General features: G+C 42.7%; 1 protein-coding gene across 1 annotated transcript in view; it reads right to left on the minus strand.

The window, feature by feature from the left end:
* The window catches only part of TNFSF8 (TNF superfamily member 8), a 46,443-nt gene extending 22,510 nt beyond the window's left edge, over positions 1-23,933 (minus strand). Inside the window, exons 1-2 of the mRNA XM_003925194.4 lie at positions 23,445-23,933; positions 11,731-11,773 (exon numbers count right to left, since the gene is read on the minus strand). Coding sequence (XP_003925243.1) covers positions 11,731-11,773; positions 23,445-23,639 — 238 coding nt within the window. The 5' untranslated portion in view covers positions 23,640-23,933. The remainder of the gene's footprint in view (positions 1-11,730; positions 11,774-23,444) is intronic.
* Between the last annotated feature and the right edge of the window lie 1,328 nt (positions 23,934-25,261).

Genomic DNA, 25,261 nt, shown 5'->3' on the forward strand with positions numbered 1-25,261 from the left:
AGTAGACGCAGGGGGCAGTTTTCCTCCTTATCTGCTGCATCCACATAGAGCTTCTGGTCCGAAGCTATCTTGGTGGGGAGGGTCAGTGGGTCAGCTGTCATTCTCTTGGTTTCATCCTCATGCATCCTCTGACCGGTGCTCTGGTCCTTCCTGTTTCATCCCATGGCCCACACTCTCGGGGTGTGTAGTCAGAACCCTAACACTGATGGCTGCTTTTGCTCCCAATGGACTGTGACTATGGCTAGAGAGGCCAGTTCTCTGGCCTAACTTCTGACTCTAAGCTGTAGAACATCAAGTCAGGGAGACAGATCTGGCTAAGTCTGTTTGCATGGAAGCCCTTTCTGACTCCCTTTGCCTGCAGGATCAGGCCCAAGCTCCTCAGCCTGGCATTCATGGTCCACAGTGTTCTGACTCTTACTCAACTCTCTGGTCTCACTCCTCACCTTCCCTCCTCCCCTTTCCCTTTATGTTCCAATAGTAATAACAATCGGAGGAGGAGGAGCAGTGATAATGATATGAATGATAATAACTAATACATGTTGAGTCAGCCATTTTCCAGGTACTCTGCTGAGCATGTTACATGCATTATTTTGTTTAATTCTCAGAGCCATACCGTGAGAGAGGTTCTATAATTATTTCTATCTTGTACGTAAGAAAATGAACCCTTTTAAAGGTTAAGAGACTTGTTCACATTCACACAGGTAGTCAGGGGTGGAGTAGAGAGTCAAACTCAGGCTGTCTGACCACTGCCCAAGTGGATTGTTGACTGCTGTCCTGGAGTTTGGGGCTTTGCAGTCCCCCCTAAATGAACCATTTGGGCATTTTGATTTATCATTACACCTTGGCACTTGCTGGGCTTTCTACCTGGACTTCCCTACTTCAACAGGCAATTTATTCCTCCTTTGAAACAGCCTAGCGGCCATCACCTCCAGGATACCCTCTCTGACTCTGCCTATTTGCCTCTTCTATTAGACCATGAACCTTCAGGCCAGAGACTCCTGTTTATATACCCACCACTGCCCAGCCTAGCAGATGCTCTGTAAACGTTTGTTGAATTGAATCATCTAGTTCCTCTTTCTTATTTCCCTCTGTGGATACCAAGTAAATACTTAGGGCCACAGCCAGGTGAATGAGGATGCTTGGCTTGACTTTTGCCTGAGGGCTAGAATAACACAGGGCCTCATTCTCCCACTGGTTTTGCAGAGATGGGAAGATAAGATTCAAGCCCTGAACTCAGGCCAGCTTGAGCCACACAACATCAAGAACAGGCTCTGCTCATTGGCCCAATGCCCCCTCACACTGTGCCCCTTACTCCTTACGGCAGGTGAGCCTCTGTAAAGAGATGGCTGGAGAAGTGCCAGCCCAGGCTTGCCTCTTACACATGCTGGGTCTTTTGTTGTTTTTTTCCCCTTTGGTCTTCAAATGTTTAGCAGGGTGACCTCCGTGGTAATTCTGAGAAACCCGAGGATGGAAAATAAACCAAAAACAACAATGACTTATTTTGAAACATTTGCATTTCCTGAAGTCCAGTGGCATAGTATATTTTAGTTTTTCTTTAAAAATCATTTAGATGGTTTCTAGCTAAAGGAAAAAACACAGGCAGCCCCTTTAAAAATGATGTTGCCGGGGCTCGTTCAGAAAGAGGCTAAGAGTGGGACACTAGAGGAGCTATTGAGGGAACAGGCTGTTGAACTTGGAGAAGACCCCAGAGGAGGGCGCAGCCTCTGTCCTTTAATGCTTGAGGAGGCTGTTGGCACACTGTGGGACCAGAGTACTAATCCTCCAGGTGGAAGCCGAAGGAGATGAAGCCCTCACCTACTGGCTAACACTGCTATAATCCCCATTTCTCAGATGCAGCAATGGAAAGACCTACACTCAAAACACCTAGTCACACTGTGAGTCATAGAACCGGCAGCTCACATAGTTGACCAGTCAGTCCTGCTCAAAAAGGTGGGCTGCTCTGGAGGTCATGAGGCTCTTATAAACAGCTAGATGAACATTTCATGGGTCATCAGCCACATGGCCTGAGTCTTCTCATCACCCTGTGAGTCTATGATATAACTTTCTTTTTTGGTTATGAAGACAGAAAAAAAAAAGTGACATAAATAGTGGCATTACATGCAGCTGAAATCCTGCAATGTCCCTGGAATTTTGAAGGTTGGGAGCAGAGGGAGAAAAGGTGATGTCTGGAGAGGTTTAGTTCGAAGAACAGAGCATTGGAGTGGGGGAAATGAAAACTGTCTGCAAGTCACAGCTGAGTTGATGACCTGAGAGTTAGAATCCCGGGATTTCTCCTCCCTGAACTCTGGTGTCCCTATTAGGATGGTGCAAAAGTAACTGTGGTTTTTGGCATCAAAAGTAATAACAAAAACCACACTTACTTCTGCACCAAGCTAATAGATGAAGATCAGTGTGGATTTGATGACCTATCCAAAAGGGCCTATCTAGCCTATTTCAGCAGGCTGTGCAGACTCAGCCATCCACTACCAGACCTGCTGGTGGTGGGGGTGGGAAGGTTTGGGACAGGGAGTCAGTCCCGGCTCCAGCTATCTCTTTGTGGGCATGTTGCATTACCTGAGGTAGGAGACTGTGTCTTCACACATTCAGGCTTTCAGACACCTGCAGTAGTGGAGCAGAACATTTTAGCTCCGAGGACAATCGACATCATGAATAGTCTGATTCTGTAAGGATCTGCAGAGTTCAGAGAAACGAAAGTTCCCTGAGATCACCTGGCTCAGGCTTGGTAGACACATAACTCATGTGCTCCTCAATGTTGCCCCTATGGCAGGCTGGTGCTAGTTCCTCCAGAGAGTTAGTGAGAGAGGCAGGCCAGAGACCAGGGCTCCATACTCCTTCTTTGGGGCAGTCTATCTTTCAGACAACTCCATGAACTTCATGAACTCCCCTGAGCACCAGAGCCTTCAGATGCGTCAGTTTTATAAAATCATCTTTCCAAGCTTTAGCCTCTTTTAGAAGGATCATGGAACTTTCTGTGGATTTGTTTGAGAGACTGAAGAGAAAGATGTGCTAACAAAACCCTCCTGGCTAGTTTCACACAGAGGAGAGAGATAGAAAGAGAGGTTGCACGAGGTGTTTGAAAGGACCATATCCTAGAAGACCTAGATTATGGCAACCTTAAGACTAGCTTTCACCTTGAGCTTTCACAATGTTGAACAGAAAGGGCCATTGATGCCATGCTAACAGAGATCCTAGTTTTAGGAGTAGGGAGACTGAACCCAGAGAGACAAGGGTCTGGCCCAAGACCCCACTGTAGGTAAGTGGTAGGGCTGGGTTCAGAACACAGGGCTTCTGACTCCTAGTACAGGGCTCTTCTCTGCCTTTCAGTCCTCCTGTGGAGAAGGAAGGGTTAAATGCAGGAAGAAGTAGGTTTGTAGCCACCACAGACACTGGAACTGAAAACTGAGGAGACAGATGGAGGTGCTGGGAAAACAAGCACGAATGAGCTTCCGGATTCCGTCTTGTGGGAGAATGCCAGCAGATGACTTCAGGTCCATGTGCTGAACACTGCCAGATTACAAGTCATGGGCACATAAAGATGCAACGTTGCTCGGGACAGCTCTACCATGGCAAAACAAACCACACAGATCGCTCCAGCCAGATGGTGTGTGGTTTGAGTGCCAGGTACCTTCCAGATGCACAGCAACTTTGATATAAGAACAAGGAAGACACAATTCATCGCAGAAAGAGCACCTGAGTTCTGATCAGGGCTTTTAGCTCTGGATCCGTCATTTCCCCTTACTGAGACTCAGTTGTCCTATCCGTAAAGTGACAATTGAAACAATCAACCCAAATGTTCAGATGTCACACAGATGCAATGAGACTGTGGATGTCAAGTGATCCGGGCAGCCCATGGCTAGAGGAGACATTCAGCAAAGTAGATTCTTTCTGCCTTGCTCCTCTTTTCTTTGCTGTTATAGTGGCACAGTTTAGCAATGCCACTTAGCAGGGTGAATTGGCAGATGAAATGCTCATTGAAATGAAGCTCATGACATTATCTGATGGATGGGAGCTTCTCAATTAAGTACCTAAGTGTTTGAGGCTATCTGATGCTTCCAGGAATGTGTGCCGAATCCTCTTTACATTTATTGAAAGTGTTTTAATCCTTCCAAGAAGGAAAGGGATTATCCTAAAGACTCTGCATCTGCCATGCCCTGGCTTCTTCCTTCCAGACTTCGAGGAGAATATACAGGAGAGTCTCAACACTGACATCTAGAGGACAGTCTCTCCCTTCTCAATAAAATTTGGAATCAAAGTGCATCCTTAACCTGAGCAAGGGTTATATTAACTATTAGGTTGGTGCAAAAGTAATTGTGGTTTTTGACCATTTCCATGATGTCAAAATCAGGAAATGATCGACCACTTTAACATTCTAACATTTGAAATTTTATAAGGAGTAGCAGGCTACTCCCCTTCCCCCTCCTCTTGCTAAAAACAAAATGGCATTCAAGAAGACAAAATGAAGTTGGCTCTCTAATTTTACCAAATGAACTCACTCCAAAGAAACAATAACATCTGTGCCTTAAAGGCAATGACACTAAACCAAGGCTAGGTTCGCACCAAGACTCAACTATCCCTCATGTCCCATGGTCACAATGCACATGACAGCAGCTCCAGCAGAACAACCAACCGGTACAGCAGCCCCAGCAGAACAACCAATTCTCCATTACTAGGCCAACCGGTAATGAAGAATAAACTGTAGGAGGGGCCATTTGTTAGACAAAGGACGACTAGGTAACCCTGGATTTACAAAAGGATAGGGGAAATGCCCATTTGAGCATTCTTAGTATTGAGCACGTAGGAAGTGATCAGTACATATAAATTGAGATCAAGTTGGAATTCATTTAAATAATTTAAATCCCTCCCTGTTTCCTTGGGATGTTAAGGCCTTTTCAGTCCTGACTTGTTGCAGTGTATCTGTAACAGTCAGTAAACCTGACTCTATGGGCATTTCCTTGGAATTCACTTATACTAAACACAGGTTGAATGGAAATTGCTGTGGGCACCTTTGAAGTCTATAATTTAAAAGGAAAGATAAGTCTGGAGTCAGAGGGTAAAATCTGCTAACATTTTAATAATCTGAATAAAACACTCCCTAGCTATTCAAAACACAAATGTATGGCAGCCATTTCAGAAAGTTAGTCTTGGGTTCAAATAAATTTTAGAAAGTTAGACAGACTTGGGTTCAAATTACACCTCTGCCATTACTAGCTGTGTGGCTTTGCAAAAGTCATGCAGCCTCTTTGAATTGTCCTTTCTTCTTCCTAAAAATGAGAATAATAAAATAACTGTTGTGGAGAGTTGCTGGAAGGATTAAATGAGATAATGCATAAAAATAAGTCTAGTGTCTACCACCCAAAGTATATCAAACAGTGGGTGAGTCCTACGCCCTAGTCCAGGGTTTGTGTTGCTTGAAATGCAGAAACTTAAGCCAACACAGGTTGTGTCCAGATAGCTTGAATGAAATACATAACAAAGCCATTTCAAGGAATGGGCCTGCTTTCTCTCTCTTTCCCTTTATGTCTTCCTTCCTTCCTTCCCTCTCTCCCTCCTTCCTTCCTTCCTTCCCTCTCTCCCTCCTTCCTTCCTTCCTTCCCTCCTTCCTTCCTTCTTTCCTTCTTTCCTTCCCTCCTTCCCCTCTTTCCCCTTCCTCCCTTCCTCCCTTCCTTCTTTCCTTCCATTCTTCCTTCTCCAAAGTGCTGTTTGAATTGTGGGGAATTCTGAGATTTCCTCTGGATTCAAAGGCTTGTGGTTTATACGTGCTAAATTCAAGCACAAATTTTCACATGTATCTCAGTGATTTATATTTTTTCTTTTTTCTCCTCTCCCCTCCCCTGCACTTCCTCTCTTCTCTCTTCTCTTCTCTTGGTGGCAGGGATGTGAGGATTAGGGGCAGATGGCTTTTGAACTCTGATGGCCTCTCCAGGATCCCATTCTACTTTATTTTGAGTGGCTCATTGTCTAGTTTATTTCTTATAAGAGATTTCTGATTCCTGTTAGCTCTGCTTTAAGAAAAAGTGAGTTTAAGGGTAGGTTCTGAGTATGTTTAAAGTAGATGGAGAAGCAAATAGGCTTTTGAGACCTGTGACTTATCTGAAAAGTGATTTTCCCCCTGAGCAGGAGCACTCTCCCTTTCTGTGAAAAAAGCAAGCAAGCAAACAAGAGACAGAATGATGAATTGGGCATTCTAAATCCAGAAATGTCTCTGCTTGGTAGTTTTCAGTCTTTCTAGAGGAAGAGCTGTCAGGAAGAGGGGGGCTGTTGTACCTCCATATTGCCTATTAACTGCTTCCAGTGTGGTGTTCTGCTGGGGCTGCTGTCATGTGCATTGTGACCATGGGACATGAGGGATAGTTGGGTCTTGGTGCGAACCTAGCCTTGGTTTAGTGCCATTGCCTTCAAGGCACAGTTTTTATTGTTTCTTTGGGGTGAGTTCATTTGGTAAAATTAGAGAGCCAACCTCATTTCGTCTTCTTGAATGCCATTTTGTTTTTAGCAAGGGGAGGGGGAAGGGGAGTAGCCTGCTACTCCTTATAAAATTTCAAATGTTAGAATGTTAAAGTGGTCAAATAATCCTAAGATATTTGATTTATAGAACACTATAATCAAAGCAAAATCCATCTCAGGGTTAGGACATCTGGCTTTTTCCCCTCACTCTGATACTTTAGAAAACAGAAAACCCTGAGAGGGACAGTGAATTGCTTCAAGTCCCAAGACTCTAATGTCAGCATTCCAAATTTCAGGCCAGTTCTTTGTATCTGGTACCACAACTTCAGCTGGAGACTGAATTCAGGCAAGGGTGGGGTTCTCAGGACCCACATGAGATCTATCAAACTTTCTTAAGGCCTCTAAGAACCTCTGAGTATTGGAGGCTACATAACATTTGTAGGAAAAACAAATCTGTTTTAAATGGTAGGCATGGAAAAGGAATTGTCTTAAGGCACATGACCCTCAGCTGCAAAGCTAGAACTGAAATTCAGCCTATAGAACCCTCACCATGGATCACGTTTCCCCTCATCACTTCACCTCATTCAAACTCATGCCTCCCCTAGTGGTCCTTTCTGACCCTGAGCTTGGTAACACGGAGTACACTTCTGAGACATAAAAGCCAATGGCTGGGGACAGCAGGTGCTGAGGAAGTGACAGAGCTGATAGAGCACTGGAAGGGTCTCTAGACTTGGCGAGCAGGTAGGAGAAGGAAGCACAGTACTGAGCTTTCCCAGATGTTCTACAATACAATCCCGCTAAGCGTAAGGGCTGCAAGGTGGATCAGCTGGATTTGAGGTCTCACCCTGCTCCTTGCCAGCTCTAAAATTTTAGGCAAGACAACAAGCCTTTCTGTTCTCCAGTTTCTTACCTATAAAATGGGGCTGATTATGGTTTCTGGGGGCTTATTGTGAGTAATGCATGAGTGAATTACTAAGTACTCAGCCAATTCTTGGCACATAGTGGATGCTGGTCAATGTTTATTATTCTCACTCTGCTTTGGCCTCATACAGATGCAATGAGGGAGTACAAGAAAGAATACTTCAGAATGTCTACAGAATTATTCTAGTGCAGGCAAGATATATCATTTGATGGAGTGTTTTGTTATTAAGAAAGGTCAGAGGATACTGAGAAGGCCCTGAGGTGAGACCAAAGGACCAGAATTGTTCTGTAAATTAAAGTCAGTGCAATTTGAATTTCTGCAGAGTTTGTGAGGGGAAGTAGAAAGTGGCATGGAAATGGGGAGAAGGACATTAAAACAGGAAGGAGAGTGGGTCAGCTCAGGTGGTGGAGGACTGAGCCCCAGGGAGGAGAACTGTCCCTTGAGAAATTCCCAATAGGTGGAATAGCTGAGGCTTTGCAAGAACAGAGGGACCTAATATTCAATTCTGTGTCATCTGCTGGCCCACACTGGGATGCACTACAGTGCCTTACCAGAGTCTCTGCATACCCCACATCCTTCTGTATATCTCGCTATTCATAAATGTGGGTTACCATTCAAACTTGCAAAATCAAGGCAAAAGTGGCTGACTTCTCTGATTTGGGCAAATAAGCCACAAACCATGAGAAGATACGAGATTCAAAATTTGGTGGAAGCAGGAAAGTGAAACAAGGAGGACGAGGAAAAGGGTGAGCTTCGCTGTCTTTACACCATTCTGCTTGGTGCCATGCCGTTTGTGAAATGAGATGGGAACATTTCATCTGGATATGGAAGAATAGAGCGGGTCCTCTGCCCAAAGGACATACGCCCAGCCAGGTATCAGATAAGGGTCACTTTTGCTGTCCCATTTCATCCTTACGGTGGCTTCATGCAAGAGTCATTATTAACTCTGTCTTCTGGGTGAGAAAACTAAAATCCAGAAAGAAGAAGGGTGTGGGGAAAGCTTCTCCTCCATGTGCTTTTCTGGCTTACTGCCTGTGAGGTGGCAGTTGGCTGGGGGCTATCCTGGCTGGGAATGGGAAGCTTGTGATAAGACTCAGAAATCCTTTCATTACCAAAAAGGGCTTGGTTTTTGGTGGTTCCTCTGCAGTCAAGTGTATCCTGTGATGCTGTTTCTTTAGCATGTGCACATAGCTGTATATCTCAGGTTCTGAGCCACTGCTGATTTTCTGCTGATGGTGGAAGATTTTCAACAGCCAGTGACAAAGGGCTCCCTAGAAGGTGTCTGGCTTGTGCTCTTTCCTTTTCCAGTGACAAACCACATGCTGCCTCTGAAGCTTCCTTCCAAGAGTAGCTGGAAGATGATTCCCCTCTGCCTGGAATGTCTTGTAATGCCTTTTTTCAGAAAGGACAATTTGCTGCTTCTGTGTCTGTTTGTTGGGGAAGGGAAGCTGTGGCTTCAGATTTCCTCAAGATATTCGTTAGGCTTTTTTCTTCTATCTTTACATATTGGGCAAGAGAATTATAGTCTCATAAAGTGTCAGAGCTGGAGAGACTCCTCCAGGGCATTTAGTACATTGCTGTTATATTCCAGATGAAGCTCAGAGAGGAGAAAAGGCTTATTCATGTGGAGGTCAGTTCTGAAGCCCAGGGATATTATTTCTACCTTGCCCTAATACAGTGTCTGCAGTTTGCTGAGTTAAGGGGAGTGAAGACTTGCACTAAAAGCAAGAGAAAGTCAGCGACCACCTCCAGCAGGTCACTGGCATCTCATGGTGGAAGTTCATCATGGGAGGGGGAAAGAGGGAGGAGCCCTGGATTCTCACTTAGCCATTAACTCCTTGTATGATGTTGGGCAAGACACCTGGCTTCTTTGGGCCTCAAGCTTCTCATCTGTAAAATGGGAAGACTGTTTCTCATGTTGCTGTGGCTTGCTCACAGGGTTGAGGTGAGGATGAACCCAAAGGAGGTGTGGGAGGTCTTTAACAAAAGTTTTGGTCCCAGTGGGATTATTGAGTTGGTGCAAAAGTAATAGCAGTTTTTGCCATTGAACATAATGGCAAAAGCTGCAATGACTTTGCACCAACCTAATATTATTAGGATTTAAAAAATCTGATTATGGAAACATTGAATTGTAAACTGAGGTTGGTTTTGATTACTTTGTGTTCTGGTATTCCCATGCATGGTTTAGATAAAAAGAAATCTAATTCATGCATGGTCCGAATAAAAAGAAATCTGATAAGCGATCTAGTCCATGGTTCTTAAAATTCTGTAGTTTATAGACCCAGGAAATTTCTCCCCAAAAGGAAAATTCAGAGACCAACAAAGAGCGGACAGCTTCTTATTTTGCCTACTGCAATCATTAAAACCAAACAAAATCACTCTGGCAAAAAGCAAGCCAGCCTGACTAACTCCTGTGCATATCAACTTCATGTTGTAAAAGAAAGGACATTTTGACACACAAAAATGAAGGACCGTCCCAGAGGAAGAGTGCCTCTTACATTAGATATAATTGGCCCTATGAAAAGAGGGCTACTGTGTCCTTTTTTGCACTCCATTTTGGACTGATGACAACTTTGTCAACTTTATTATGGGACCAGAATACTAGTTAGAGTACCTGTACTTGGCAACTTTGGATTGAAGTGCTCTTTAGGTGAGGAGACTGAGATCCAAAATGGCCGAGGCCCCATTACCTAATCAAAACCATTCTCGTCATTGAGACCATGTTCATGAAAAAAATCCCTTCTGCCTGTCAAAAAATCAGAAAGTTCCCATCTTCTCTTCCTTGGAAAGTCTGGGTGGAGGTGGTGGTGGAACAGTGGGAGCAGGGAGGGGCAAGTTATATTCACTCAAAGACTTTTGGTTTTTACAAAGCTCCGTGTGAACGTGCATTACGAGTTTAACTCAAATGTCGGACTCCAAAGCCTGTAGTGACTCCTCCAATTCGTTAGCCAAATCCAGCCCAGCATCTCATTTGAGAAATAATGTTTTATGGGAACGCAGCCCTGGCTACTCATTTGCATGTAGTCAGACTGGCTCAGCACTACAATAGCAGAGCTGATTAATTGCAACAGACATTGTAGCCCCCAAAGCCTCAACGTTTGCTGTCTGGCCCTCTGTAGAAAAAGTCTGCCTACCTCTGTATTCTACCACGCTCCTTTCAATATTAATGTGACTGTCTGCATAGACATGATAGGAATTGAGGACACATGCTAAGTGATTCCAGCCAAAATGAGATACTGTTGTGATTAATTTGTCTGCCTTGAAAGATCCAGAATCCTTGTCTTTTGGGGGCTTTTGCCCCTACTTTTGAAGTCTCTGGGTGATAAACCACATGAAAGGCATGATCAAGGGAAACTTGAAGGACACTCCAAGTGTGATGCTGTGACTATGAGGAGCTGTGTCCAGTCACCTGTGTCCTCTGGTCTCAAGGACACTCTTGTGTCCCAACGCTGGTGCCTATGTTAACTCACTTTTTCACTTTTTGCTCTGAGCTGTCTGGTTTTCCAGCTGTGTTTGCCATCTAGGTTCTAAAGGTTACAGGACTGAGATGGGGGCTAGTGTTCTTGGGTGGAAAAGACACTGTATTAGAGACGAGGACACCTGGGTTCTAGGCTTGGTTTTATATGATCTTGGACAAGATGCTTTCCTTACCCTCTTTGGGCCTTCCTTTTCTTCCTCTGAGCAATAAAAACATTAATCAGATCATCTGAAAATTTCTCATCATCGATGTTAACTGAACTTGGCATATCATCCCTCCGAGGCTAGTAGAGACGATGTGTTAATTAGTGACTTCAGTGATTGGAAATATTGGGAGTGAGGAGAAAGTCTGTTTTCACAAGTCCTTGACTTCGTTATGCATTTTAGCTATTACTAGTTATGTAATGATTACTATGTGCCGGTTACCATACCAAGCAATTTATAGATGAGATCTGAATGACTTCTCCAATACCTTGATGAGGTGAGTATTCTTATTCCCATTTAATAGATGAGGAGTTAAGGCTCCCAGATGGGAAGTCAAGCCAAGATACTTTCCCACGTTTATCTGATTTCAGGTTTCAAGCTTTAACACAACACTGCCTTGCATTCCTGCCTATGCCAGAGGTGGAATTTTCATTAGTGGGAGTGTCAAGGGCTGGTGGGAGGCTTGTGGGGACAAGTTCAGGGGCTACTAAGGTGAATTCAGATGCATCAGCTCAGTCCTGAGCAGCCCATGCTTCCACTCCCACCCACTTTACTGCTGGCCCATGTCATAGCATTGTTTTTGGTTGATAATCAGCTTTCACACTTTATAGCATTCATCTAGATGACTTACTACACATTTACACCTAATTCCAAGATCTTACCTCCTTTGAGGGGGATGTTGTCAGGTGGGTTGGGAATGGAGTCCTGGAAGAGAAGGAAGAAAAAAGAAGCATGAGGTGTGACATTCAGTTGAAACAACTTTTTTTTTTTTTATTTCTTTTTCATTTTGTTGTCCTTAAAGTACTGTGCAATTTAGAATTCACCCTCCACTTACCTCTTAAATTTTAAAAATTAATTCACTGATGTAGTGTCCAATGGGCTTTCTATCCATTTGTTTGACAATGTGACTATTAGAAATGCAAGAGAAGGATTGCTGTCCTCATTTCACAGACAAGAGAAATGGGATAGAGTAAGATAAAATGACTTGCCCAGGGCCACATCAGAGTCCAGAGCTGGGACTCTTTTTTTTTTTTTTTTTCTTTTTTTGAGACAAAGTCTTGCTCGGTCACCCATGCTGGAGTGCAGTGGTATTATCATGGTTCACTGCAGCTTCAGCCTCCTGGGCTCAAGCGATCCTCTCACCTCAGCTTCCCGAGTAGCTGGGAGGACAGGTGCACATCACGACATTCAACTAATTAATTTTTTTTTTTTTTTTTGTAGAGACAGGGTCTCACCATGTTGCCCAGGCTGGTCTCAAACTCCTGGAACCAACTGATTCTCCTGCCTCAGCCTTCCAAAGTGCTGGGATTACAGGTGTGAGCTATCGTACCTGGCTAGAGCTGGGACTCAACTCCCAATCTCATGCTTTTTTTTTCCCCTCCACATGTGTGATTTTTTTTCCCCACTTTGGTCAACATGAGAATAATCAAGTGTATTATAGAAGTATATGTGTTTTTTTTTTTTCCCATGTTTGATTCATCTGTGAAAGTATGTTGTAAACATACCTGGGAAGGTATATCTCTATCTCTCCTGTGGTTGGAAACTCTGAATTTTGTGTTTATATGGCAAGCATTGTGAGAATACCATACACAATTAAATTGGGTCCCCACCCTTATGGATTTATTACAAGTTTAAATTTAAATATACAGATATGTATACATATGTAGTATAAATATATACAAATGCATATTATATATTTGAACATTTACATTATATTGTGTATTCTTTATTCTATAACAAACAAATATATACAAAAATATTTACACAAATAAGTAAGAGGTTGATAGAAAGAGATTGTCTTCTGAAGAAGGGAATCCTGGGCTGAGGACTAAAGAGGACTAAAGGGAGGTTCTAGTTCGAGGACTCTGAACAAGGAGTTAACAGAAGCAGAGATGCACAGTTCTTTTCCCCTAATAAATTATTCGGCGACTAACTTTAACACCCTAATTCTCCCTCCCCTTTCTCCCCAGCCATGAAGACCCTTGTACAATGTCCTACCAATAACCAATGAAGTACCTTATTCATCTTTTGACCTGCCAAGGTTGGAATCTCCTATAATCCATTAAACTGAAATATTAATAAAGACCTAGAGAGGTGTGAGCATGTATATGGGAAAAAACCAACTTCCTAACTTCTACCAAAGCAAGAAATTAGCGGCTGCCCACAGCTTATTTTCTTAGCATTCTGTGTGAACACTAAGACCATCTGGAGTTCCCCTATTATTGTAACATTTCCCTAGGAGCTTGGTCCTTTGCCTTCCACTGACAGCTTGTTTTTTTTATGAATGGATCTCTTCTCTAGTGCAAGAGGATGGTAGTGAGTCAAGGCGGTCTCCTGAAGGCAAAGCCTTGGCATAGCACCAATCTGGAGATGGGGGAAGTCAGTTTAAACATTTGGGCCCCAGCTTCTCAGGGGAAGGGAGGCAAACCTGTCCTGGAAGGCCCTTGTAATAGTCTATGATTTTGTTGCCTTAGTTGAAAGCTTTTAACCTGAATAACAAAGCTGAAGTTTTTGTGGTATTTCATTTATGCATGCAGTTTGCAGGAAAACCTGACATCACAAAATTCCCCTTTATGTTGCCCTTGTGAGACAACAAACAGCATTTTAAAATTTAATTAACAACTCACTGCCAAGCATGACCACTGATTAGCATGAAAATGCAAATGCACTTAGAAAGATATCTGCATAGGAATGTCTTGCTACAGTCATCAAATTCATCAGCTTCCCAGGGACATATACTGGAACAGTGAGAGAAGCTGGAATAGCAAACCTGGCAGGGCCATTATTGCAGAGGCTGCTAGCAGTTCGGGAAGTCCTAGAGAATCATTCATTTGGCACACCCTGGATGAGCACCTGGTCTGTGGTAGGAACTACGTTAGTCATTAAAAGACATCCTATGGATTTTATGATTCAGTCATTAAGGCAGCCATTAAAACAATATAAATAAATGTGTAGTTAGAATTGCAGTTGCAAGTTGTGGGAAGAGCTATGGAGTAAAAGAATCAGAGTGCTTTAAGGTAGCACTGCTTGAACTTCCATGTGCACAGGAATCACCTGGGGATGTCGTCAAAATGCAAATTCTGATTCTGCAGATTTGGGGATAGTTTGCCTGCCCACCTTCCTTTCTTCCTCCCTTCCTCTCTCCCTGTCTCTCTTTAAGATGGAGCCTCACTCTGTCGCCTAGGCTGGAGTGTAGTGGCAGGATCTCAGCTCCCTGTAGCCTCCGCCTCCTGGGTTCAAGCTATTCTCCTGCCTCAGCCTCTCAAGTAGCTGGCACTACAGGTTCCCACCACCACACTTGACTAATTTTTGTATTTTTAGTAGACATGGGGGTTCCACCATGTTAGCCGGGGTGGTCTCGAACTCCTGACCTCAGGTGATCTGCCCTCCACAGCCTCCTAAAGTGCTGGGATTACAGGCGTGAGCCACTGCGCTAGGCCAACATTCTGTATTTCTGGCAAGCTTTCGGGTAATGCTGATATTCCTGGCTCACAGAACACACTTTGAATAGCACAGCTGTAAGAAGTCATATCAGAGAGAAAGACCTAATTTAGATGGGGGTCAAGGAAGGCCTCTCTTCTCTCTGTCACTTGAATATTTTCTGGTTTCCTAATTTCAGACACGGGATGTCAAAAGCAAAGCATCTCAAACAGGAAAGAAGCCTGTCACTTAAACCCTCACCCAGGGCCCAGGGAATCTATGACAGAAGCGTGACTATTCCTATTCTGAAGAGCTCTTGGGATGAGGTCTTCATAGCTTCTTCTGGCTACCCATGGTAGTCAAGACTAGACAATCAAAGCCAGAGGGGACCTGAAACATCTTTCAGTCCATCAAGCTAATTTTATGGAGGAGGAAACCAAGGTACTCATGAATCAGAGGCAGATCTTGGACTGAAATTCTCTGGTGTACTTTCCACTGCCCCAGGAGAGATGCTGTTTCCAGAAACCAAGGATAGAAGAGCTCATTCCTCCCTCCTCCCCTCTCCCATAAGCAGTCCTTGCATTTGGAGGTGGAGCAGCAGGGTCTAAAGAGATGATGACTGTTCAGATTCAACAAAGACTGTTCATAAACAGGTATTATACTAAGTGAGTTGTTCACCAACTACTCTTTGGCAAGATGTCCCCCAGTCCTAGAATTCTCTCTCTAATCTTGTCCAGGGATCTGGGTCCTAGCTTGGGAAATGGGAACTATCTTGCTCGATGACCTAGCTTTGAGTAAGATAGTGCCTAGGCTGAATGCAGACACAAATGGACCCTCCCAGGTTTTCATTCTTAGCTCCACTGAGTAGCTCAGGAAACTGTCTCCATGGTTATCAACCAGTTACACTTCCTTAAATGTACTTTCTCTTTTTTCTGGCCTCTGCAGATGTCTGATGCGTATTCCCAACAATAATAAGTTCTTTTCATGTGTGGAGGGGGGAATGGTCATGTTTAACCTGTTTGTCCCCAGGTATAAAATAATCCCCATCCCATCATCATCCCTGCCTAGAACTGTTTTCCTCTCCTTTGATCAGTGATTAGATGGCTAATAATCTGTCTTCCCACTGGGTTCTTGTGGACATAATAAAATATTATAAAGCGTTAGCAAGTACTTGAAAAGCATAGCTATTTTGAGCACTGCCTTGATGTTACTGATGTGTTTAATTTGCCCCCAAACCTTGGAAGGCTTGTTTCTTTTCACAGGGCAATGATGAGCAGATGCAGTCAGCTCCTAAATTTGCTTTGGACACCAAATGCCCTGTTGGACCGAAAATGATCAAAGGCAACTCTGTTTGGAATATGCCAGAGGGAATTCCACATTCCTTTCCTTGCTTCCCTCACATAGTCTTGAAAGGTGGGCTCTGGCTCATGGTCTGCAGAGACTTTGCCAAGAATATCTCTTGTTTTCAAGCTAATCGATTATTTCAGTTTCAAGCTAATGTATTATTTCATTTGGCCTTTAACTTGACCCCCAGAATTAGGAATTCATCAAGGCTTAGAGAAGTGATTTCATAATGTGATAATGATTACAGAAGGTCCCACAGGTGACGAATAGCATGGAAGGGATTCAAACTCAGGTGAGTTTGACTTTGAAGGCAATGCTCTTCAATATCCTCCTGCGTTGCCTTTCCAGATGAGGGCAGAATAAAGCTGAGCAGCAAAATCTCCTGAAATATCATGGAAAAGTGAATGGAAATCATAGAAAATCCTCAGGGGAAGACTATTTTTACTGGTAGCACATGGTCTGCCAAAGTGGGAATTGGACCACAGTGGCTTAAAGCAGTGCTTCTCCCACTTTAAAAGACTTATCAATACCGGGGGACTTTGGTAAAAGCAGGTTCTGATTCAGTAGGGAGGGTAGCTTAGGTTTTGCATTTTTGATGAGCTTCCAGGTGATGCCAATGTTGCCATGGACATGGACCACCCCTTGAGTAGCAAGGTCTTAAATACACTACTTAGTAGGCAGTCAGAACACCTGAAGTCTTGAGCAACGGCTGTAGGAGGCTGAGTGTAGACTTGGGCTCAGATATGGGCTTAGGAAATCTTCCTAGTTTGAGGATGGCAGTGGCATCTTGTCCTCTCAGTCTCTCCTAAAAAATCTTTTTGTCGCCTAGTTCCATTTCTTCTCTTCCGTACAGTCTGGACTGACTTCTGGCCCTGCCACGCCTCTCCTCACACCTGGGCTTGCTTTCCTATGGGTTGTGCTGCTGCTTTCTCTTTTGCCTCACCTGGTATATCCTGCTCTTTCTCCTCCTTCTGCTACCATCTTTCCATTGAGGAACTCTTCTCTGCAGAAGAATGACAGCTAATAAATTTGGAAAGAGTAAGAGACTTAGGCATTCACTCTTTTTCAACTCTCAGTGCATTAGCTGATTCAGACAAGGATCATCAAGAAATGGCAAAACCACCAAGTGAAGCATATTTATGTCTTCAGAGTATATCCCATAGATTACTTTTTTTTTTTTTTTTTTTTTTTTTTTTTTTTTGTGATGGAGTCTCACTCTGTCACCCCGGCTGGAGTGCAGTGGTGCCATCTCTGTTCCCTGTAACATTGGCCTCCCAGGTTCAAGTGGTTCTCCTGCCTCAGCCTCCCCAGTAGCTGGGACTACAGGTGTGGGCCACCACATCTGGCTAATTTTAGTATTTTTTGTAGAGACAGTGTTTCGCCATGGCTTGAACTCCTGGCCTCAACTGATCCACCTGCCTTGGCCTCCCAAAGTTTTGGGATTACAGGCATGAGCCACTGCTTCTGGCCAGGTTACTTATTAATGAGAAAGAAAAAATGTTTTATAAAGGCAAGAGTTGGTGGTCACTGCCTTAATCGAGTAACTAAACATATAGTCATCAAAAATGGGACAAGGTGACATATGCCTCTAGCTGTGCTACAATAAGAAGTCTATAGCATTACCCATATACTATTCTTACCAAAAATGTTTCATCTGAGTATAACCATGAGTCAGTACTAATACAAATCCAGGCCATGAGTGGACTTCTACAACAGAATTGGCCTTGACCTTTAAAAAGTGCAATGTCATTTAAAACGAACACCAAAGCGTAGGCCAGATTTTAGTTCAGAGTTTTGCAAACTTTAGTGTAGACACAGATCACCTGGGGAGCTTATTTAAATGCACATTCTGATTCAGGAGATCTGGGGTGACCCCTGAGAGTATGAATTTCTAGTAATACTCCCAGAACCACAATTTAAATAGCAAAGTTCTAGATTAAAACAGGTATTACCCTAACACAGTATGTGACCCACCCTGGATTGGTTCAAACAAACTATAACACCACAGCCATATGAGACATTTTAGAACAAGTGAAGAAATTAAAATATGGACCATATAGTTTTGAATTAATATTAACTCTCTTGGCTGTGATAATGGCATTGTCGTTAGTTACGGGATAGGCACTGAAGTACATGTCGGTGAAAGGTCATGCTGCCTACAGCTTACCTTCATAGACTTATATTGAGATAGCAAAAATACAGCAGGATATTGGCACACCAATCTGGGTGCAAGGTTATATGAACATTTGCCATCCTACTTTTCTGTAGGTTTGAACATTTTCAAAATAAGACCTTGGGAATAAGACATGACTATTCTAATTCTCGGAGGCCTGACTTTTTTTCCTAGCTCTTCCACAAACCCCTCCTTCATCCCAAGAAGGAATGACCTCTCCTTTGCTCTGCGACATTCGGTGCCATTCTGCCCAGAACCCAAGAACCTGATGTTTGGGCTTCATCTGCTCAATTTAACAGAGTTCCCAGAAGACAAGGTCTTGCCCAGTCCCCTTGGGCCCTCCCTGCATAAGTTCACACAGAGCTCACATCTGGGCAGATTTTCAGTGGGTTTTTCTGGATTGCAAACTGGAATGAACGTCAGGTGGAGGGAGTACCTGGGGTAGAAGGAAGTGTCATGGAGCATTCCAGATAACTTCTTCTTGGGCTGAACTCCTATTAGCCTCAACAGGGAAGGAACCACGTTCAAGAGGCTAAAGAAGAGGCGTAGAGTCAGCAAACAAGACATGGGGTTTCATTAGGGGCTTACATAAAGGGGAGAGAGTCCAGCAGCAGTGAGCTGAACAGAGAACTGCCTTATATACAGAAATAATCTCATGGCAGCAGACTGGACAACATAGTCACCTTACACACAGTCCAGTGGGGGTGGGCTGGGCAGGAAAACCACAACCACTTGAAAACAGCATCCAGTTTCTAGAGTATGTTCACTTAACAGCCTCCCCTCACAAGGTCCACCTGGCAGCCTTCATGTAACCCAAAACTCAGGCCTCAATCCCCTGGATGGCGTATGTTCCACTGGATGGGCTGGGGGTTCAGATGTTCCTCATAGACAAGGATTGTGTCTCCAGGTTGACCACTCCTGGATTCTCTAGCTTGGGACACACATTCAGACGTGTCTGCCATCCATGGTTATTCTAAGGGTATGCTTAAGTTATTGCTGTTTCAGGTATGTTTACCTTACACTTCCCTTTTGTGTCTGAGCTTGAAAATAAGCTCAAAATACGAAACCACCACCAACAATCACTACCCTTAAACAGGTGTCAGCTCCAATGCTGGTGTGGAGATAATTAAAAAAGGGATAATTTTTTAAAAAAAAAAAAAAGATTTTCTTTGCTTATAAAGGGAAAAGAAGCAGCTGCTTTCTCTTTTTTTCTAGAAATGATTTACTTGAAAACCTACCAATCCTTAAATCTTTACTCTAACCTTTTAGAATGTAACTATTTACATTTTCCCCTGGGGCTAGAGAAGCCCAGTCTCCTGGTTTTCAAAACAGGGATGTCTCAAAGAGCCTTTTGAAATGTAAACACCTACCTCTGGTGTTAACCTAGGAGTCTATCTCATTATGTATTCCTGTCTCTTGAGGAGATAAGAGAAGTTTTACTTTTTGTTCTTTTGCTTTGCTAGATGAATTGTGTGAAATTTCATCCTGATTTTGTAGTCTGTTGCAGGCTGCCTATACGCATGCACTCTTGCTTACTCAACAATAAATCAATTTTTTCTTTCCATATTGATGTAAAGAGGTGTCTCTTTGTTGGTAGGACTTTTACTTCCTCAAGGGTACACTAGTACAATCTGTTTGGAGACAGATTGATGTTTATTGAAATGAAAATGCACATTCCATTTCTATCAGTAAAAATTTATCCCCTAGATATTCTTGCAGACATGCACAGAAGGCAAAAATTCTAGAGAAAAAATTAATGTCCCTTACCAGGCACCGATCAGTTATGAAGCATTTACACTTCATACTATGCGACTTCAAAAGAATGAAGTGGACTTCTATGTACTGAGGATGGAAGGATCTCTAAGATACACAGTGTCAAGTGAATAAAGCAAGATGCAAAATTATGGGTTTATTATAATGACATGTGTGCACTGTGTATTTGTAGATGCACAGATATTTGGAAGGACACACAAGAATCTGTTAATGGTGGTTATCTTGGTGAAGAGGGATTAGAGGTTGGTGGGAGGGTGTGACAGATTTTTACTTTTTTCCCTCTTATTTGCTGGTTACTTTTCTTAAACCACGTAAGTATATTTTATAACACATAAAATATATTAATGTATAATATTATAAAATATTAAATGATATAAAATAAATATTATTTTATATTATAAAAATTTAATGGGCTTATCTACATTACTAAGCATAAAACTCTTAAAAACACTTTATAATATTTATAAACTTTGTATTATAAACACTTTGTAATATAATATAAAATAGAAATGTTTATTTTATAAAATAAAATAGCATTTATTTTATAATATAAAGCAATTATTTTATAATATAAAATAATATGTTTTATAAATATGCTGGCTTAAATGTAAATAAAACAAAATATGACCACCACCAAGACTTTAAAAATATCACTGGAAAGTATGTTTCATAGCAACACAAAGACAGGGATTTTGTTGGTTTTGTTCAAGGCTATAGAACAATGTCCTGTACACAGTAGATATTTAATAAATATTTGAGATAGAAACCTAAGTTCCTTCTTTGTCTCTCCCAAGGAGTTTGAGCTTGGAGTTATCTGATCTTCAAGCTAAATCTCAAGGCAAGCTTTGATGATTTCCTTATGCTCTCTGTATCTTCTCTCCTCTGTCTCTTTGCTGATGCTCTTCCATTGGATAGGAGTGCCTCTCCTATGCTTTCCCTTCCCTGCCTGTTTGAAACTGTTCACATTTCTCAAGCCAACCTGAAACTCTAACCCTAGAAAAGTTTTTCTTAAACCTGTCTGGAAAAAGATACTTTCTTCTTAACTTGGAGTCTCATGGTATCCCTTCCATCACTTAATATACATTTTGACTTAGCTGTTTTAAATGTCGTCTATACATGTGCCTTGGGATAAGAATTGTGAGACGTCTTATGCCAATAAAACCATTTTTAGGGTTCCCCACCTCTGTTCCCGTCATATACAGAGTGCTAATTGGTCATCAACTCATTCCATTTTTAATAGTGAGGCTGTGAGTCTTGGCACCTGGGCTTTCTCCTATTTCTTCCCTAGAGTTTGTTTTACAATCTCTTCACTGTCTAAGTTCTTCCTGCTTTCAAGTCAGTCTACATTCCCACTTCCTATAGGAAACTCTTCCCTATAACTCAAGTTATTGGGAATAATGAGTTTTTTTTTTTTCTTGTTAGGTCTTACAATCATTAAAGTCGGAGCAATTTATTGGAAATGATATGTGCAATGCATTTGACACTTAGTATATCACAGCTACCATTAATATGACAGGCTTTAGTTTTAAGGAAGCAACTAGTGTTTCCTGGGCTAAGAAATCACAGCACACCGAACCATATAATCAGATTGTGCAGTGAATCTTTTCATATCGAAACATGAGGGGTAAGTGAAGGACATGGATGCACAAGATGATAAAACTCCCAAGGGAAGAGTGGCACAGTGTTTCGTAGTCCTTCTGTGGCTGGCTGTGTTGGCAAAGGGGATGCTGCTGGCACCAATCAAGAAGTATTGGCTCTACCACTTTCTCAGGGTGACGTCGTGCAAGCCCTGTTCCCTCTCTGCTCCTCATTTTCCACATTTACAAAAATGAAGCAGAAAGATCTGCTCCAGTTCTTTTATGGAAGAAATCAATTCAGCTACAAGTTGGATTTGAATTAGCTCTCTCTAGCTTTATATATCACCATTGCCACCCACTCCTCCACCATCTCTCTCTCTCAGCAGTTTAGTTGCATCCTTTCACTGAAGGACTTCTTAAAGGACACTTCCATTTCTTTTCTTTGGCCATTGCTACAAAATGACACACCCTTGGCTTACTCTAAATTAGAATTACAGAAATTTCAGAGCCCTTACAGAAGATGCCCTAAAGTGTTTTCAAGAGTCTTAGACTTAATAGATGTAGATAAGCCCATTAAATTATGAGTTTTAAGAATTCCACTATCTAAATCAAGTATTTGCAACTCGATCTTTTCACTTTTGTGGAGATATGAGCTTCAAAGCTTTATGAATTTCAAAGCTTCATGACACTTGAGAAACAGATATCAAAGCCTTTTAAAGCCTAGTTCTTTCCAGCAGTTGATAAGCTATAGAGTATTTGGCTTAAGAAAACTGAAGAAAAACCAGAACAGATTCTGTAGGATTATAATATGATGAAAAGTAGGAGCTATGAAGTAAGAAACAGAAATATTTTCACTTTGGCAGTTCACGTGGGTGGGTACAGTTCTTAAATTACCCAAATTACAGATTTACAGATGGGCAAACTGAGGCTCAGGGAGGATGAAAACTGTCTCAACCAAAGTCACAAGTGTTGATCACTGAAATTAACAACTTTACTACACACACACACACACACACACACACACACACACACACACAAATCATTAGCAATATAGGCTATGACTACAGTATTTTCTACACAATACATACTGGTAGAGTCTCTGTAAACACCAATTTCCTAAAATATGAAGAAGCTTCCTCTTTCTTCTCCTCTTCTGTTTTCAGAAACAAATCTTAGCATTTACTTCAAATGAAGTACATTTCCCAACACAGTCTGACCCTGTACAGTGTGTACCCAACGATTGCTTAGTGTTGTGAGGAACCGCAGAGAGAACAGGTGCTCAAAGCCTTTCTACTTTCTGCCTCTATGTGCTGTTTCTTGTGACGCCCTCACTTCTTCAAAGTGGTGGCTTCAGAGGAAGCTTTCGATTTGTCTTGCTGGCTTTAACACCAACATGTCCAAGGCTCTAAGGAGCCATGGACTTCTCTTTTGCCTCCTTTCCTTCTAGAACTTGACCTCTGAAACTTACCTCTTTCTATAAAACAAAAGCAAAAACAAAAACTCTTGGCAACAGGTGAGGCCTCAGAAACCTCCAGGACACTCGGACTTAGGATGTAGAACCTTGGAATCCAGTCTGAAGTTCTTGAAGACAGGATAAAAACTTGCGCAAAGTCTGACCAGGTTTCTTTATTGTTTCTTTCTTCGATATGGGTCTTTGGCTCATTAAGATTTAAATCTTAACTTCACAAGGCCAATAGCTCTGCTCCACTGTTTTGCTCAAACAGGTCTGCAAAGGTTTGAGATGATGATGGTCTAACAATATTTCTCTCAAGAAGCCAAATTATTTCAGAGAGTTAAGTTCCTCTTTCTTTTCTCCCTTTCTCAAATATATGTATATATAGTATACTATAAAATATATACTGTATATTATGGTATATGATAACATGTATACTGTATATTATGTTAAATGATAACATATATACTGTATATTATGTTAAACAGTATATACTATATACTATAGATATAGTTTATTTATTTATTTAATTTTATTTTTTGCTCTTACCCAGCAAATGAATACCATTTGTTCCAAGGGTTCCTTCTCTAGGGAAAACAACAAGAAAGGGAAAGGGAGGAAGAGGAGTCCACTTACCGTCCTCTGAACTACCAACACCATAATGGTGGCCACCGTGAAGACAAGGCACAGAGCCAGCGTGGCTGTGGTGAAATAGAAGTAGCTACGGCTCGTGGTCCCCAGGTCGCTGGCCACGGAGCCTGCCGGCACATGCATGGCTGTGTCTCCAGGAGGGGCCATTCCGTTGAGTGCTTGCTGCAGTCCTGGGTCCATTCTTTATATAGTCTTCGCCACATCACACCTTATCTCTCCTCATCTGATTCAGTTCTGGGCTCATCTCTGTTCCAAGAAGGATTCTTCCCCTGCATCCTGAATCATGTGACTTGGAAAAAAACCTTCACCTGCTGCCTGGCGGAGAAACTCTTCTCTGGGGGCGTGAGGCGAGAGGCGGCAGCAAGGGTGGGGGAGAGGTTCATTTTCATTGCCAGGGATTAAGTTGAGTGCAGAGAAACTAGCTACAGAGAAGGTGGCTGATGTCAGAGGGCGCATAGGAAAATGACGGTTCCCCTACTCGTGTGTGTGTGTGTGTGTGTGTGTGTGTGTGTCCTTGCATGCGTGCGCACACACAAAGCAACTTCTGTTTCGTTTAGACCCAGCCACAAAACGCCTTCCTGTTTGAGAAGTTGCACCTTCTTTCGGTGAGGCCTGCGGCTCAGAAGACCTTCCCAGATAATGAGTCTTTGCTGGGTTTCAGGGAGGTGGGATCCCTCGGACTGCGGTGGAATAACTCCAAAGGGATCATTTTGATCATATTGGCTCCTGCTGAAAACAGGACATGCTGCAGGGTCCCTGGGGGAAAAAAAAGGGGCCCACAAATGGGGGATTTCCCACAAAGGGGAACTGGCTCATGGCAGTATACAGTTTGGGGTTCAGAGATACTGTCAGAGAGCAGGAATCTGGAAACATCCATCCTTTGAACAAACACTCCTGCAGAATGTTTTGGGATCTGTTAAACCATTAGATGAACCTGGGCCTGCCATAAAACTCATGAAAAGGGGAAGGAATTAGCAATGAGGTGTTGTGGTATGGGGGCTCTGTGTGTTGTGCGTGGTGTGTATTTGTGGTATGGGGGTATGTGTGTGTGTTGTGTGTTCTGTATGGTATATGTATGCAGTCTGTGTGTGATGTGCATCTGTGATCTGAGATGCATGCTGTGTGGTTTGTTTGTGTTGTGTTGCATATGTGTGTGTGTGGTGTATATATGATGGCTATATATAATTGAATCTCTACTCTCTCAGGCCCAGTGATAGGAGTTACATGTGGCCTCAATCCACTTTCACCTCCACCCTCTCAGGCAGGCAATGTTTATTTTTCACAGATGGGAAAACTGAGGCTCAGGGAGGATGAAAATTGTCTCAACCAAAGTCACTGAAAAGCACTTGGGTGCACTTTGCAGCCCGCCTGGCTGAAAGCTCGTGCCAAGTCATTCAATCGTCACTGCACCTGAAGGCTGAAAACCTGACGTCTGGTCTCAGCCCTTCCCTTCTTAGCCTTTGATCCTTGTACAAGTCCTTATGGCTTTCCCTGTTCCCTGTCTGCATTACAGTCATCAGGAAGACCAAGTGAGATGATGTCAGAGTACTTCATGAGTAAAAACAGACTTAGGGATGGTGTTGGACAATTCCTATTAAACATTCCAATGGGTGTCCTAAATTCCAATTCTGGAATTTAGATACAATAGACAGATTATCTGGGGGACAGAGCTAGGTCACATGTGTGGTTACCAACGATCTCTATTTCGAAACATCATTTACAATGTGAATCACTGCGTAGCTGCTGCCTCCAGATGTGGCTCTTTGAAAACTCCACGTGGTATCAACCTGGAAGGAGCTCAT

Source organism: Saimiri boliviensis, chromosome 2 (genome assembly GCF_048565385.1).
Source record: "Saimiri boliviensis isolate mSaiBol1 chromosome 2, mSaiBol1.pri, whole genome shotgun sequence".
In the NCBI taxonomy this organism is placed as follows: domain Eukaryota; kingdom Metazoa; phylum Chordata; class Mammalia; order Primates; family Cebidae; genus Saimiri; species Saimiri boliviensis.